The 17,006-nt window shown below is 35.5% G+C and overlaps 1 protein-coding gene across 2 annotated transcripts in view; it reads left to right on the top strand.

Annotated features, from left to right (window-relative positions):
• The window catches only part of LOC149795568 (BTB/POZ domain-containing protein KCTD9-like), a 31,696-nt gene extending 21,465 nt beyond the window's left edge, over positions 1 to 10,231 (top strand). Inside the window, exons 10-13 of one of the 2 annotated variants that reach the window (XR_016422357.1) lie at positions 27 to 132; positions 695 to 828; positions 5,079 to 5,845; positions 5,883 to 10,231. Coding sequence is in view for 1 of the 2 variants with exons in the window: in XM_089965397.1 (XP_089821523.1) it covers positions 27 to 132; positions 695 to 828; positions 5,079 to 5,195 (357 nt within the window). In the remaining variant the exon portion in view is untranslated. Of the gene's footprint in view, positions 1 to 26; positions 133 to 694; positions 829 to 5,078 lie in introns of both variants that reach the window. The other variant, XM_089965397.1, reaches the window with a different exon arrangement.
• Positions 10,232 to 17,006: the final 6,775 nt, after the last annotated feature.

Raw genomic sequence — 17,006 nt, 5'->3', positions numbered from 1 at the left:
TTCTTCATTACATTCTGAATTTCCAGTCGGCCAACTTACTTGGAGTCAAGATGCTGTGTGTGAATCTGGAAGGGGCCTCACTTAAGGGCTGTAACTTTGAAGACCCAGCTGGGAGTAGAGCCAATATGGAAGGTAGATAGAAACATCCTCTCAGTGACAGAGTAGTGTTATTACATTGTGATTTTCATATTTTGATACAAATTTATAGTACTTAAATACAATTTCATAATTTTATATATGTAATTAGAGAGTCACTAAACTGAGTCATTTATCCTGAGAAAGCTTTTCAGACTATTTGTAATGTCATCTATACTGGCTTATAAGTCGAATCCTAATGCAAACAGCATAGACCCTGATGTACTGGCAGATCAGGATCTATGTTGTTTTACTGTTGCTGAACTGTACAGACCCAGATCTGCTAGTCTCATCAGCTTCTGACTCCCAAAAGACTTTCCAGTTGAGATGTGCATATTTCCTATTTATTGTTCTTTTGTTTCATTTCTACTTTATTATTTTTTTCACCATACATTTTTTTGTAATGTTTTTATTGCAAAACCATATGAGGCCAATCACATAATCTTTGTATGGCATTTATAAAAATTCATCCATACAAAGTACTGTCATCAGGATAGTGTAATTTAGGTTTTTGGGAGCAGTCATCAATTGTCAGACCAAAATTAATTCACTTTTGCAGGTGCCCTGATGAAAAATGTGAATCTAGAGGGCAGTCACATGGCAGGGGTCAACCTACGTGTGGCTACATTAAAGAATGCTAACCTACAGAATTGCGACTTGCGAGGGGCTGTTCTTGCTGGTGCAGATTTAGAGGTATAGTATAACTTCCACATTAGGAACACCAATTGGGTTTGGTCAGATCTGATTAGAGATGAAAATGTTTCCAGTTTGCAGGCTAAATTAGAATAACAAGATGGGGTTATTATACGAGATCAGTTTTTCGTCAGGGATCATAATCACATTTTGTTTACTGTATTTTACATGCTGAATTAGCTGAGAAAGTAATTTTCTTAATTGAGCTAAATGCCTATTGTTTTCTCGACTCCTTGTTTCTAGGCTCAATCTCTAATTTTGTATGGTGTTAGAGCTAATAGCGATATTTCATTTAGGGTCTGTTGGAACTTGTGATAAATACAAAGAATGATTTGTTTGTTCAAAATATTTCACATTGTTTACTCATTACATATAGTGTAGGCTCAATTTGACTAAACATTTCAAATGTTCTTCCTGAAATAGAGCTTTTAATTATCTCTTTTTTGTGTGTGTTTGGATTGATGAGTTTTTTCTCAAACATTAAGCCTGCTTTAAGGATTCATATACAGACATGATATCATGCATTTTCCAGAAATTAGTCTTGCTTTTACCTCTGAGAAGGGTTAGAGTCTCAGATTCGGCTAATGTGGGTGTGTGAGAAAGCTTGCCAGTAGCTTCTCATGGGTTGGTGGTTCTTTCTGGGGTTTTCCCTGGTTCTTCATCCATCATTAATACTGGCCACCATGTATAGCCTATCATGTGCTTAAAAATGGCGTTAAACCCTACAACAACAACAACAACCTCTGATAAAAAATTGAGTTTTTTTTCCTTGAATAGGAGGAATTCATCAAACTCATATTTCAAGAATTTCCAGGTGTGCAGTTTGTGAATAAGACAGATCATTTTCATCCTTTGTTTTGTTAATTTCACGTAAAAAATACATTATTGTCAGAAATACAAGCAAGATAATACAAAATCCCAATTTTGAGAACATTGTTTTTGAATTTTGTGACACACAAGCCAGGATGTTGTTAACACACAAATATACTTGTAGCTAGGTAGGTAAACAATAAATAAATTCATCGATATAAGTATACAAATTTTAAACTCTTTCTCCTAATGTGATATAATCTCGTGCTGCTAATGTGACATAAGGTGGAATAAGACAAACATCCAGGTTGTACTGTGGTTTTGAAACTACAGATTAAATGAAGAAACATTCTGTATTATTTTACTTCTCTGCATTGAGAGGTTTGTCAGCAGATTTAGGTTGAAGTTGAATGGAAGACATGATCTGCATGCATTGTGTTCATATTATGCCCCAGCATATTTCTTAAAACTTTTGAATCTATCTAAACATCAGCTTTATGAGAACACTAATTTGTAGGAGAATATTTTTGTTTTGGATGTTAATCATCAAGACAAGTGATCATGTAAAGTTTGACAAGTTTAACATATGGGAAAATTGTTTTAAATTTTTTTGTCTTCTGGAATAGTATTGTCCATCACATTTTAGCAAAGATTGAAACTTTAAAAACTTTCTACACCATTTAGAATTAAAAAACTAATAACTATTAAATATAAAAATGTACCTTTATGCATTTTGACAATTCAGCTTTGCTACCCTCAGATTAAATGCATTCCTTTTTATTGTTGTACCCAAAACAAATATTATAAAATGTGAAACCTAGCTATTGCCATGTCCATTTTGTCCTTTGATACATCCGACATCACTGTTTGTGTTCAAGTTGTTTTGAAGACCATCACGTCCAGTTTGCATTAGCTAATCATCATCCGACATTGTCCACAACTTTGCTTTGAACCACTTAGAGTAATCCCTAAAAATTTGTGGATTAATGGATCAAAGATAAAAGTTACCCGGAGGATCAGGTGGGTCTGTCAGTGGTTGGAGGAACAGGTAAATGTGGATTGGAACCCATATATTACTCAAACCCTAAAATATGTGCCAGTACTGATTGGCTGCCAATCAATACAAATGCTGGCAACGATGCAGGCACCATGTTGGTTACAGTATGTACTAAACAGTTAACACTAATGCATATAGGGTGTTAACATACAATATTTTGGATTTATATGAGGTGCTATGCTAATGAGAAGGTATGGTTATCTTTGCTCTGGTCAAGTATGTCTACTGGTGAGGGTCACAACAGCAGATATCCTGATCTGCTGTAGCCTAATGCACTTGCAGATAAGGGTTAGTGTTGTTTGTTCTACTGGTTACTCCTAACAAACTGCACATACCCAGCTTTGCCAGCTTATTATGCCATGGCAGATCTGGGTCTTTGTAGTTTACAGCTGGGATCAGCTTATGAGTACACATGGTAGGTATTTCAGCTTTCCTTGGCTTTACAGTGCTCATGCCTGCCATAGTTTTCACAGTTTTAAAGCCAACTAATTTGATTTCCTCACTGAGGCTCATAATATGATTAGAAATAAAATGAAACTTAAAGAATTGCTACAGGCTAATAATCTTAAAATTAGACTGGTATAAGTGATAAAAGGATAATGTGAGTTCATAATCTGGGTACTTTGTCAATTTTCTTTTCCTGGATAAACTAATTGGGTGGCAGGATATAAACCACAAACCTGTTTGGGAAGGTGTTAACTGGAATGATTAATAATATAATTGTTTCAGGTGATATAATTACTTTGGAATAAATGTGTCTGTTTGTCTGTCTGCTACATTTCATGTTCATCACACTGTCTCCCTTTACTGACCTTTTTGTAATGGTACTAGGTGTAAGGAAGAAGTGCATTGATTTTGGGGTCAAATGTCTTGGTCAGTGTGACTGAATGAAGAAAAATGGTTTCTGAACAAAACCTTTAGTTCAACATTTCAGACCAGATGCAAACATATGGATGGATGCCATTTTGGACCTTCACCAGTGTTTGGGAATGGTTTACTCTTTTAGTAAGAAAGAAGCCAATTGATTTTGGGGGTCAAAGGTCAAGGTTAGCTTGACTGAAAGAAGAAAGACTTTGAATTTTCAGATGATACTGAAACAGCTGAACAACTTTTGTACAATGATATTTCAATGTCCATATATGCAAGTGATGCAAGGACCCTAGGTGGCTCAGTTTTCTAAAGCACTTGCATTTACTGATTAGTGCCATCTCATCTCTGTCTGTGTGGTTTAGAGTCTCATGCTCAGCCCATGTGGCTATTTGAGAAACTTGCCAGTAGCTTCCCATTCGTCGGTGGTGGTTATTGGGTTTTTCCCAGGTTCTTCATTCATCAGTTTTACTGGTTGTCATGTGTAGCATATCTTGTGCTGAAAAAAAATGGCATTAAACCCACAACAACTAACAATATAGCTGCCCTTGGAGAGTTTCCTTAGTTTACTACGTATTACATCTATTTATTAAATTTTAAACCAATCTTATTCAAATGCATTCAGGAAGACGTCTCTTCCGTGTTTTATAATGTTGAACAATTTAGATGAGGCCAGTTGGACCACATAGGCAATAAACATTAAAATTTGACTTTACTGTTTGGATATTTCAAGATGTTGATGATGCACAGGCATTCCTGTTAATTTTCTCACACAGTGGATACAACATACTACATTTCAAAATTGGTTGGGTAAAAGCCTGGAACTTTTAAATGAAACTATTATCGCCTTTAGAAATGTTTATTGGAGCTGAAAAATATTTTGTGGTTCCTAGGAATTACATTTTGTTTGAATTTGCCCTGGTTAGTAGGAATTACATTTTGTATGCATTTGCCCAGGTTATGAAGAATTACATTTTTGGATGCATTTACCCTATTTACTTGGAATTTCATTTTGTATATGTTTGCTGCAGTTACTAAGAATTATATTTTGTATGCATTTGCCATGGTTACTAGGAATTGTAGGTATGTGGGTCTCTGAGATAAAGAACAGCTTGTGTGTTAAATATTTTATATGGTAATATATCAAGCTTTCATGTCAAACATTGGAGATGGGCATGAGACTTTATAAGGATATTCATTAGTGTACAGAGACATGTACATGGCAGATAAAATGTTCAAAAGTCAAGATAACTAGGTAAAAAAATGTTAGCTTTTTTGTGTAGATTGTTACCATTTTGAGGAATTGGTTATGTCTTCTGTTTCAGGGGATAACTTATTATTATTATTATTGTTGTTGTTGTTGAAAGAGACTAGTAGTGTAGACACAACATTATCAAGGATGGGAGTCTTGTTAAAAGGTCAAGGTCATAGTTGCAGTGGATGGCAAATATGTTGTCAGGCCTACATTGACATTCATCACAGACAAGACTTTACATTTTATATTTTATTTCTACAGAATTGTGACCTGTCTGGTTGTGACCTCCAAGAAGCCAATCTACGAGGTGCCAATCTGAAGGGTGCAGCATTTGAGCTGATGGTGAATCCATTACACATGGCACAGGCAGTCAGATGAAGAGAGATTACATATTTAATACAAGCTTCCTCACATGATGGCCACATTCAGCAAAACCATTGGCTACTGAGACGTTTTCTTAACTCCATTTTTTCTTGTTTTGGCTGTTAACATCATGATTTTGATCATTATTTGATAATTAAAGTTAATAATTTCACATTTGCAAGATTACATACAATGGAGGCACTTCACACTTTCTAATTGTTATACTTGGGCCATGTAAAAGTATTTCGCACAGTCTCAGTGGCCTTTGCGTACTTAGACAGTTTCACAGGCACAAAAAAATATTCCATTTTAATTAGAAATACATACTTCATAAGCCATCAAAGTAAAATGACAGCATGAGTGAAATGAGTAATTACTATTTTACTGCCCCAGGCAATTAACATGGGTTGTCCATAATGTAGTGGCCCAGGTAATTAACATGGGTTGTCCATAATGTAGTGCCCCAGGCAATTAACATGGGTTGTCCATAATGTAGTGCCCCAGGCAGTTAACATGGGTTGTCCATAATGTAGTGCCGCAGGTAATTAACATGGGTTGTCCATAATGTAGTGCCCCAGGCAGTTAACATGGGTTGTCCATAATGTAGTGCCGCAGGTAATTAACATGGGTTGTCCATAATGTAGTGGCCCAAGTAATTAACATGGGTTGCCCATAATGTAGTGGCCCAGGTAATTAACATAGGTTGTCCATAATGTAGTGCCCCATGTAATTAACATGGGTTGTCCATAATGTAGTGGCCCAAGTAATTAACATGGGTTGCCCATAATGTAGTGGCCCAGGTAATTAACATAGGTTGTCCATAATGTAGTGCCCCATGTAATTAACATGGGTTGTCCATAATGTAGTGGCCCAAGTAATTAACATGGGTTGTCCATAATGTAGTGGCCCAAGTAATTAACATGGGTTGTCCATAATGTAGTGCCCCAGGTAATTAACATGGGTTGTCCATAATGTAGTGGCCCAAGTAATTAACATGGGTTGTCCATAATGTAGTGGCCCAGGTAATTAACATGGGTTGTCCATAATGTAGTGCCCCAGGTAATTAACATGAGTTGTCCATAATGTAGTGGCCCAAGTAATTAACATGAGTTGTCCATAATGTAGTGGCCCAGGTAATTAACATGGGTTGTCCATAATGTAGTGCCCCAGGTAATTCACATGGGTTGTCCATAATGTTAACTTGAACAGTTTGAACATTTTAGTCATTACATCCATTAATTCATTCATTCATTTTGCAAATGTACTCTCAGAAAAATTGAGATGAGATGATACTTGCATGATTATCAAGGGTCTGTTTCACAGATTAAAAGGGTCAGATTAGTTGTGCCTGGAAAAGGGCATTTAAATTTGTTCTCTAGTAATGGTAATTATAATTCATTCACACATAATTGTTCATCTTATTTTAAAAAATAGCAGGATATATTACTGTGAAAATATAAAATGCCTACAAAAATGTCTGGTATACAGTACAATTAAGCAGTACATTTTTTTTGGTCATTTTTCACAAATATGGTTTAGCTTGAATATACAAGAACATTTCTATAAAATTTTTGCAGTAAAGAAATGTCTTAGGAGGCAGTGGTAGTACAAGCAAAGTGACAGTTCCACACCAGGAGTTCATTATTTACATGCAGATTCTTGTTTATTGTTGTGTTTTTATTATTTTGTTTTTATTTATTGCTTTGCAGCATACACAGATACAAATGTTATTTAAGGGTTTTGTTAGTAGATATTATATTGTCCAAATTTAAGACTGAGAGGAGGAATTGGCACCTTATGAGTTGATTATTAAAGAGCAGAATCACATGTCATATAGTTTAGGTTTACTGTAATTGGTGAATAGTTTTATTCAGAAAAAAATACTTAAAAGACTCAGAAAGTACTTTATATGAATTGACTGATACATTGTTCCATCATTTATTCACTGTCATAACTTGTACCTGCATTCTTCCTGTCGACATGTGTGATTATTATTTTTAATTATTTGCATTGAAGCCACTTGCATCAGAATCTGCTAACACTTGAAATGTACTGTATACATTGATAAGATACTAATGTACTCTGTGCATAGATAAGATACTAATGTAATCTGTGCATTGATAAGATACTAATGTACTCTTTGTGTTGATGAGATACTAATGTACTTTGTGCATAGATAAAATACTAATGTACTCTGTGTATTGATAAGATACTAATGTACTCTGTGCATTGATAAGATACTAATGTAGTCTGTGCATTGATAAGATACTAATGTACTCCGTGCATGGATAAAATACTAATGTACTCTTTGCATTGATAAAATACTAATGTACTCTGTGCATGGATAAGATACTAATGTACTCTTTGTATCGATAAGATACTATTGTACTCAGTGCATGGATAAGATACTAATGTACTCTTTGTATCAATAAGATACTAATGTACTCTGCATGGATAAGATACTAATGTACTCTTTGTATTAATAAGATACTAATGTAATCTGTGCATGGATAAGATACTAATGTACACCATGCATGGATAAGATACTAATGTACTCTGTGCATGGATAAGATACTAATGTACTCTTTGTATTAATAAGATACTAATGTACTCTGTGCATGGATAAGATACTAATGTACTCTGTGCATGGATAAGATACTAATGTACTCTTTGTATCGATAAGATACTAATTTACTCTTTGTATTGATAAGATACTAATGTACTCTCTGCATAGATAAGATACTAATGTACTCTGTGCATTGATAAGATACTAATGTACTCAGTGCATGGATAAGATACTAATGTACTCTTTGTATTGATAAGATACTAATGTACTCTGTGCATTGATAAGATACTAATGTACTCTGTGCATGGATAAGATACTAATGTACACTGTGCATGGACAAGATACTAATGTACTCTGTGCATGGATAAGATACAAATGTACTCTGTGCATTGATAAAATACTAATGTACTCAGTGCATGGATAAGATACTAATGTACTCTTTGTATCGATAAGATACTAATGTACTCTTTGTATTGATAAGATACTGATGTACTCTTTGCATTGATAAGATACTAATGTACTCAGTGCATGGATAAGATACTAATGTACTTTTTGTATCAATAAGATACTAATGTACTCTGTGCATGGATAAGATACTATTGTACTCTGTCCATGGATAAGATGCTAATGTACCCTTTGTATTGATGAGATATTATGTACTCTGTGCATAGATAAAATACTAATGTACTCTGTGTATTGATAAGATACTAATGTACTCTGCATTGATAAGATACTAATGTACTCTGTGCATTGATAAGATACTAATGTACTCTGTGCATTGAAAGATGCTAATGTACTCTATGCATTGATATGTAATCATTTCACTTTGAATGGCCATTCTCCAGATAGCATTTTTATATTACACCAAATGCTTAGTGGCATACACATAAAATGGTATTTGTATCATTGTAAAACAAATTAAATGGCATTTAATCGTGTAATAAAAGTGTTATGGACCTTTGTTTGGATAATGATAAAGTTTATGTACTAATAAATTTATGACACCCAGTCTCACCTTCATGCAGGTCAATATAAAATTTACTGGTTTATATCTGACTTCCTGCAGGTCAGTATAAAATCTCTTGGTTCATATCTGACTTCCTGCAGGTCAGTATAAAATCTATTGGTTCATATAACTTCACATTCACAAGAACAAAGATCTATAATTATTTGGATGATGCTTCATCTGTAATGTAATTTGTGGATGATGTTTGTCGACGATGTAGTTGTCATAGAGTCAGGTTTCTCAAAATGACTGGAGTAAATGAAAAGATTATTTTAGGATGCTGAAGCATTAATGATATTGATATGAAGTTATGTGTATTGATGTTAATATGAAGTCATGTGTATTGATGTTAATATGAAGTTATGTGTATTTATATCAATTAATGTGAAGTTTTGAAAGACCCCTTTAGGCAGATTTGTATCATTCTTAGTCTAGTAAATTTATTTGTTACTTATGTACAGTCTTTATGTTCATTTTAATGTTTTCTATATGTCTTCTGTGAATTCACTGTTCTTTTAAGGGCATCAGTTTTCATGGATTTCTTGGTGCTAAAAACCACAGATTTAAAAACATGTTGAACAACAGTTATCTCCCAAAATTTATACTGACAAAAGTAAATGAATTCACCATTCTCAAGTCATAATCGTGTTAGTGTTAATAATTTTTAACTCACATGGCCAAGTGATCTTAAGGTATAGTGCTTAATCTTGTGTCATGCAGTCTCCTTCCAGTGTCCACCATACATTTCTATTTTCAAAATAGACAAAGTTTTAAGCAGCATCTTCTCCAAAACTACTGAATGACATTTTACCAAACTTTACAGAAAGCATGAAGATATATCAGTTTTATGCAAATGGTGACAGTCCTCCTTCAGATCCATTACTAAAAATAGAACAACCTTTAAATAACTTAAAATATCACTGAACATAATTTAATTCGATTGAACATAAATCATCCTGGCATGAAAACATAAAAGATTTGGACCAACATCTGGAGCCTTTCAGTATTAGACAAATGATGGAGCGTGTCAGTAGTTTCTCGTGGGTCGGTGGTTCTTTCCGGGGTTTTCCCGGGTTCTTCCTTCACCATTAATACTAGCCACCATGCATAGCCTATCATGTGCTGAAAAATAGCGTTAAACCCTACCACTACAACAACTACTACTACAAATGATGGATGCAGAGGTGCTGTCAAATATAGATTTAAAATAGGAGAAACCTTGCAACTTTTGTTTGTATTATATATGGAATGAACTGCTTTGAAGAAATTTCAACAAAAAGAATCCTACAAATCCAGACTCCTTGGCCAACTATTCTTGCATTTGGCTATTAGGCAGATTTCAGATGAGTAATTTTGTATACACTTGGATCTTTTGTTTATAATTTTACATTCAAGTATAGGTTATGGAAAAAAGATTTTCAGCAAGAATGAGAGACTTGAGAAACTTTGTACTTTTAATACAGATTTTTCATTGAACAACATGCTTTTTTGTCTTTATATTTTATGGAAAGAGAATAAAAGTGTTGAATTTAATAGCATTTCATAGTGAAAACAACATTTACACAGAATGCTAGAAAAGCATATTTGCATATTTTACACAAATTGCTACAGATGCACTGTCACGTATGCCTGCCCGCGATTACGTAGGTCAGGAACAAAGGAATGGGTTAGCGCCATGTGTATGTAGACCCTGTGTCTATCGTAGTGATTCGTGTTTGTACAAGAGCCCACTTCGTTAGGTGTCAAAACAAACATGTAGATGTTGGAAGCTTTGTTCTTAGAACAAAGGACCCTCGATGCTGTTGTAAATCTCCCCGCTTTGACAGGTGGCCGGCTGGGGTAGAATTGATATCCAATCGGAACTGAGGAAGGGTGGGGCCATCAATTCGAACCAGAATTTAACAGTCATTTGGGCTGGGAACGAATTAGTCATTGTGAAGCATCATGCTGAGAAGTTGTAGCAATACCTCCAAGGAAGCCACTCGTGAATTGGTGGGAAAAGAAGCCTTGGTACATTCAAGGACAGAAAGCTTCGTAAAGGTCAGTGAGTTATTTGCTCGATTGTTGCAGAATGTTACGGCATTGTAATTATGTGCAGTATGTATATTTACTTACTAGAATTGTTAGTATGTAGAATTACCTTTGTATTGTTTAATTTACATGCGTACTTGAGAAATGAGCTTTGATTATGTAGATTGCTATCTCATAGTCAGAATTAATATTGTAATTCGCTATCTGGTTACTTCGTGGTAAACTAGTGTATTTATTTATGTGATATTCTAGATTTTGCAATTGTTGAATTAAATTGTAACTTTGGAAATGGTTGCAGTGTGTAAATTTAAATAATATGGATATTTGAATATTTGTATACACTTGTGGGAGTGTAATGTACAGAAATGCATCTGATTGTTATGATATTGTTCAGAATAATGAGATTAAGAATATATTGATGTGATGCAATTTAGTGATGTCTGTATGATAAGTAGGATACTGCTCTTTATTGCAACATTGTTTCTATAAGAAAGTGTGTGGTTTTCGATGTGCACATATGCGTGACCGAAGATGTAGATAGCCTCTATCTGATAATTGATTGTTGATTTAGTGTGAGCGAGATGGCTAACGAAACATGCTAACGTCCTTGTGTTTTCACAGGAAGCTTTTGGGGACAGAACTACCAGGTAGTCAAGTCCCGAGTCTCAGAGAGACAGGATAGAACAAGGCAGTAGGCAAGAGAACAAGCCTAGTTGCTAGAGAAAAAGAGAGAGAAGGGGGAGGAGAAAAGGAGACAAAAGGGGAAGAGGATAGGAAGAATCACTGTACGGAGAACGTTGGAAGGAGGAAAGGAATTGGCGGAGTAGAGCACAGATGAGTAGAAACCAAATACAGGGGAAAGCCATCTCACACTATAATCACGTGATGAAATAGGTTGTTACATGGTTGAGAGGAAGAAGATTGGTTGAGAAATTAATATCGTTTAAATTGTATTAAATTGTTATTCTTTTGAATTTCACCTTTGTGTTCTTAGTAATTTAATTGTCGGTATTGCTGACTGGAGGCTCAGAGCTTTATCTCTGTCACTAATTTCACTTCCTACAAAAACGAGCCAGGGTGGGAATTCCATAGTAATTCAAATAAATATTGGGAGCACCCCACCCCAACTCATAACAGAGCGTTCGTAGAATGCCACATGCACAAAGATTTTTTTCAAATGCATTCACAGTATGCAACACTGTTGAATTTCAAGCATCTAGTCCAGTCAGCTTATTTCTCCTGTCATCAGTTCAGTATTTTGTATTGCAGTGCAGTCATTGTATGCAGTGTTTTGTATTGCAGTGCGATCACTGTATGCAGTGGGGACAAGTTCCAGCTGTTTCATGCTTGAATTGATTGTATGTAGTCTAGTGAAGAGACATCTCAAACTGAGCCACATAATCAAGTACACCGTTAGCTGATCTTGGTATTAAGGCTGCCTGAATGATATGATAAGCATTATAATGATTATGATTTCATCTGTTATGATAACTTATGATGTGTGTTGTTCACGAAATTTATTTAAAAGCCCAAATAGTTTCAGACCAGTGTTAAATACCCAGTTAATTCAAAACATAGTATATATGGAAAGCTGAAGTTCTTAGATTGTTTTTTTTAATAGTTCTACTGATCATTGGTGTTATGGGATGGTCTGTTGACTTTCGTCTCTCAACCTGTTAACAATGTTTGTTATTGTATCTTCTCCTAAACTACCTGGAGGATTGCCACGATACTTTGTACACATTCATCTCGGATGTTTAGATTCTTCCAAATGAAAATGTTGCTGCTCAGACAGCCAGTTTGGTGTCATTCCATCTATTTTGAAAATCTTCTCATGTCAACATGGGGTTTTCATGAATAGCCTTATTATGATGTCAAGTTGGTCCTAGACGAAAATGGGGCTTATGTGACACCCTGGCTGCCATCATGAAAATCTTGTCATCACTACTCCTGAATGGAAAGCCACATAGACATGACGTTTTCACCAAAACGCTTTATGGTGGTTTGGAAATGCAGTTTCTAATACTGGAGTTGACATAATTATGGTCAATATGCACTTTACAAACATTTTAGTTCAATATAATGTAAGCTGTTATGATTCTATGGTAACAGACAGAAGCAAAACCAGCAAGTTATTTTAAACTTAACAAATAATTTAGTTCTCTAAGTTGAAAAATAAATATTCAAGTGGAACTTACATCATTATGAATTAAATCCAAAATAATCCTAAAAGATTCTACACAAGTCCAAAAGAATTTAGTGTTCCAAATGAATTCCAAGTCTTTGAATATGCTGATGTACCAACAGTCATCATGTATCACAATGGCATGGTTCAGAAATCTTTCAACTAAATTCACAATAATCCCAGAATATTTTAGATCAATGAGCACCCTGTTACTCCAATCAACAATCCAATCAAATGATTCTCTGAAAGAATATCTGAACACAACATTAATTACATCTGCAGAATGATGGTAAAACAAGAATATGGGAAATAAGACATTTCACAAAACCCCACATCATAAAGGAAACCACCTGGCCAATGGGAAATAACTTTATTCTTGAATGAACCCACCAAACCAACCCATCCAAGAGAAACATCTCCAAACTCCTAAGCTGACTTATTAATATTATTATTAAGGATCATAAACTAGTTCGATTGCAAACTACAGGCACCCACCAAAAGTAAATGACACAATATAGATGCACATAATATAACTTAGCTGTATCAGATCACATTTCTTTTCCAAGTCAACAATAGCAGCAAATGATATTTCATTACACATGTCTGAAAATTGACCTGACTTACAGAACAATATTGGTACCACTTCGGTGGCCTAGTGGTTAGAGCGTCCGCCTTGGATGTGGAAGGTCATGGGTTTGATCCCCATTCGAGTCATACCAAAGACTTACAAAAATGGTACAAACAGCTGCTTCGCTTGGTGCTCAGCATTAAGATGTTAGTGTTAGGACTGGTCGGCTTGGTGTCAGAATAATGTGACTACATGTCTGCTGCATGATGCCCCAGTGCTAGACATCACTATAAACTACCACACTGCAGACATCATAGCGATATGACTGAAAAATTGTTAAAGCTACATTAAAAATCCAAATAACACACACACATCTCATTAAAGTTCACTAACCGTAGAGATATCATCACTTTTTTTGGCACATAAGAAATATTTATCAGTGTAAATTTCCAGATCTGTTATTGAAATCAAAATGCTACTTTGAACAATGCCATTTCTCACTGATTGAAGGATGAATACCTTGATTGCATAAATAAGATAACTTTCCCAGCTGCAAAACCTGTTGCAAACCGTGACTGTTCATGATATCCTTTCTGACACACAAAATTACCAGTTTGTTTGGCATAAAAGTGTTTACAGGTGTCCATAGACTATTAATCCTTCAGCAGAAAGAGATGAAAGACCAATACACACTATTTGGTAACTGGAGATCTTGGTCCATAACAGAGTCGGCCCGTTACAGATTCAGCCCATACAAATTTAATTACGAAATTACCCCATAATCATGTTACGCCAACTACAAAGTCATCCCACAACAAAGGGTACTTTTACTATGGATTTACAAATACTATTCCTCTGGACTGTATGGTCATGGGGATGGCAAGATTTTCTTTGGTACTATTTTGGGGCTTGCACACTTTTTAATTTCCCCTAACCACTAAAGAACAGTCTATATCAACTGGATGTCAGTTTAGCTTGAGCATGTTGTTGTATTTAATTTCTTCTTCAAATACATTACCTGGTCATAATGCCTTAGGAAAACTACTCCTACCTTGCAAATCCAGCCCTCCTATATTAAAATATTTTAGCTAGAAAAAGTAAAAAGTTATCTGCCCACCCAGGTGGCAGTTTGGTAGATCTCCCCTTTACACCGGGATAAGAGCCAAATCTAGGCAATATTTCAGTTACGACTTCCGCTTTTGCCAAATAGCACACTCCCTACAGAGAGACCTTGCAAAATCCATTCAAGCAGTTGGAAGTTTTCTACCTTAAATCAAGTTGGAAGAGTTTCATCTTTGCATGGAAGTATACTCCATCCAATACTTTTATTATTTCTTTCATTGATAGCAAAGTTTCTGACTTTTCAGTGTCATCACTTTGCCATCTTCACACACATAACCTTCCTTAATACATGCCTGCATGGGTCGTGATGGTGTTCCCTCACATTGCTATAGATATACTTAATAATTGCAGGTCTGGTATTTGATGTAGAAAACTCATTTAATATTGCTGTATAATTTCTGCTACATCGGGATACATACAGGTAATTTTTCTATATTATCTAGTCTTAGCATCCACTGCATAGTTATATATGTGACGCTTTACTGATTTTGCCTGTATAGGCCGTCATTTTGGGCCTTTCCTACATGTAACATTGTTTTACAATGGATATTGTAGCGTCCACTTTGGAAGTATCAAAAGGACGCTTCAGTGTCTTTTTTTAGGTGCAGGTATGGTTGGTAATATAAAAACTCATTTATATTACCGTATAGCTTCCAACGCGTCCGGATACATGCAGGTAAGTTTTCTATGTTTACACATAGCATCCACTACATAGTTACTATAAATGACACTTCAGTGATATTTTACCTATTTAGGCAGTTAACAATTTGCCCTCCCTACAGGTAACTTGTTACTAAAATTGGTAATTTAATGCCCACTTCATAAGTAATAATAGCGACGCTCTAATTCTACTTGTGCAGGCGTCTGCGTGGGTTTGAGTCTCAGATTACGCCAATGTGGGTATGTGAGAAAGCTTGCCAGTAGCTTCTCGTGGGTTGGTGGTTCTTTCTGGGGTTTTCCCGGGTTCTTCCTCACCATTAATACTGGTCGCCATGTATAGCCTATCGTGTACTGAAAAATGGCGTTAAACCCCACAACAACAACAACTACTACTACCTGTACAGGCCGAACGTTTTAGAGGTAATTGTAATAGCATGTAGCTCTGCACGGACATTCCTAAGTTTATATAGCATGATGCTTGCCGCACTACACCTGTGTATATTGCCTGCTCTATTTTTGTCTTACATATTTAGACTACGGGTGAGAACAACTGGCAAGCACTGTACATGTGCAATTTACTTTGGTTGTCATGTTAGACTTGCAATGGGCAGCAAACCTATGGGTACAAAATGGGAGGGCGCAGAAGCATACTTTGAGGGATGAATACATCTTCAGCTTCCAACCAAGGGTTCAAAACCATTTAATTTATTAGAAAGTGAGATAAAGAACAACAAAAGCCTCGTTTACCATCTCACACATCAGAATTATGAACCGGCTACATGGAGCAATTTATAGCACCACGTTACAACTTAAAGAACTGGACGATGCCAGTCAAGATATCCCTGTTCCTTCACGACCGGGTGTCGCCATATAGCTCTAATCGCAATGGGTCGCGTCCGCAATCGATCATACAGTATCAGCCACCAGAAGAACAAGTCTTGTTCATTTCCATGACTCGTATAGTACTGCTCAGCATTTCCTGCGTACAATGCCCATCTTAGTGCATTAGTACCCGAAACCCCAGTTTCACTAACCTAGTTATACAGCAGTCTAGCCCGCAAAGTGCCTCTAGATACTTCCTGCGAACGTCCAGTTTATATAGGCATTCTCACGGATCAGTATAACCCGCATATTGCTGCTAGGCACATCCTGGTCATTTCATACGTCTTAGGTTTTTATATACGGTTGAAGTTGTAAACAAAGTCTTCACTTCTATCTTAATATCGCTCTTTTAGTTGTATTCAGTTATAATTTGAGAGTTATTATTTATTCAAATTATTTTTTTGGATTACAAATTACCCATTGACATTTTGGACTAAATCACTGTTTTGCGATTATTGTGAATTCATTCAAGTACAGTCTGAATTACATCGTTTTGATACATCGAGACTGTTGGCACATCAGCTCATCCACGACTATCGGCACATCAGCGCATTAAATACTAAAATTCATTCGGACTTGTGATAGAAATTTTTAGGAGTATTTGTAATTTATTTCACAATACTTTAAGTTTCTTTTAAATGTTTAATTTTGTATTCAACGGAAATAAATCATTTGTTGAATTTTACGAAAGTTGTTGGTTTTACTTTTATCTGTTATTTAGTCATAGACCATGAAACATAACAACTGAAAATGTTTACTTCCTCTTTAACATGATCACACACAAGTTTTATTGATAATCAGGTAGG

This window comes from Sinohyriopsis cumingii, chromosome 7 (assembly GCF_028554795.1).
Source record: "Sinohyriopsis cumingii isolate HCF-2022 chromosome 7, ASM2855479v2, whole genome shotgun sequence".
NCBI lineage: Eukaryota > Metazoa > Mollusca > Bivalvia > Unionida > Unionidae > Sinohyriopsis > Sinohyriopsis cumingii.
This window is presented reverse-complemented; position numbering and strand designations above follow the sequence as displayed.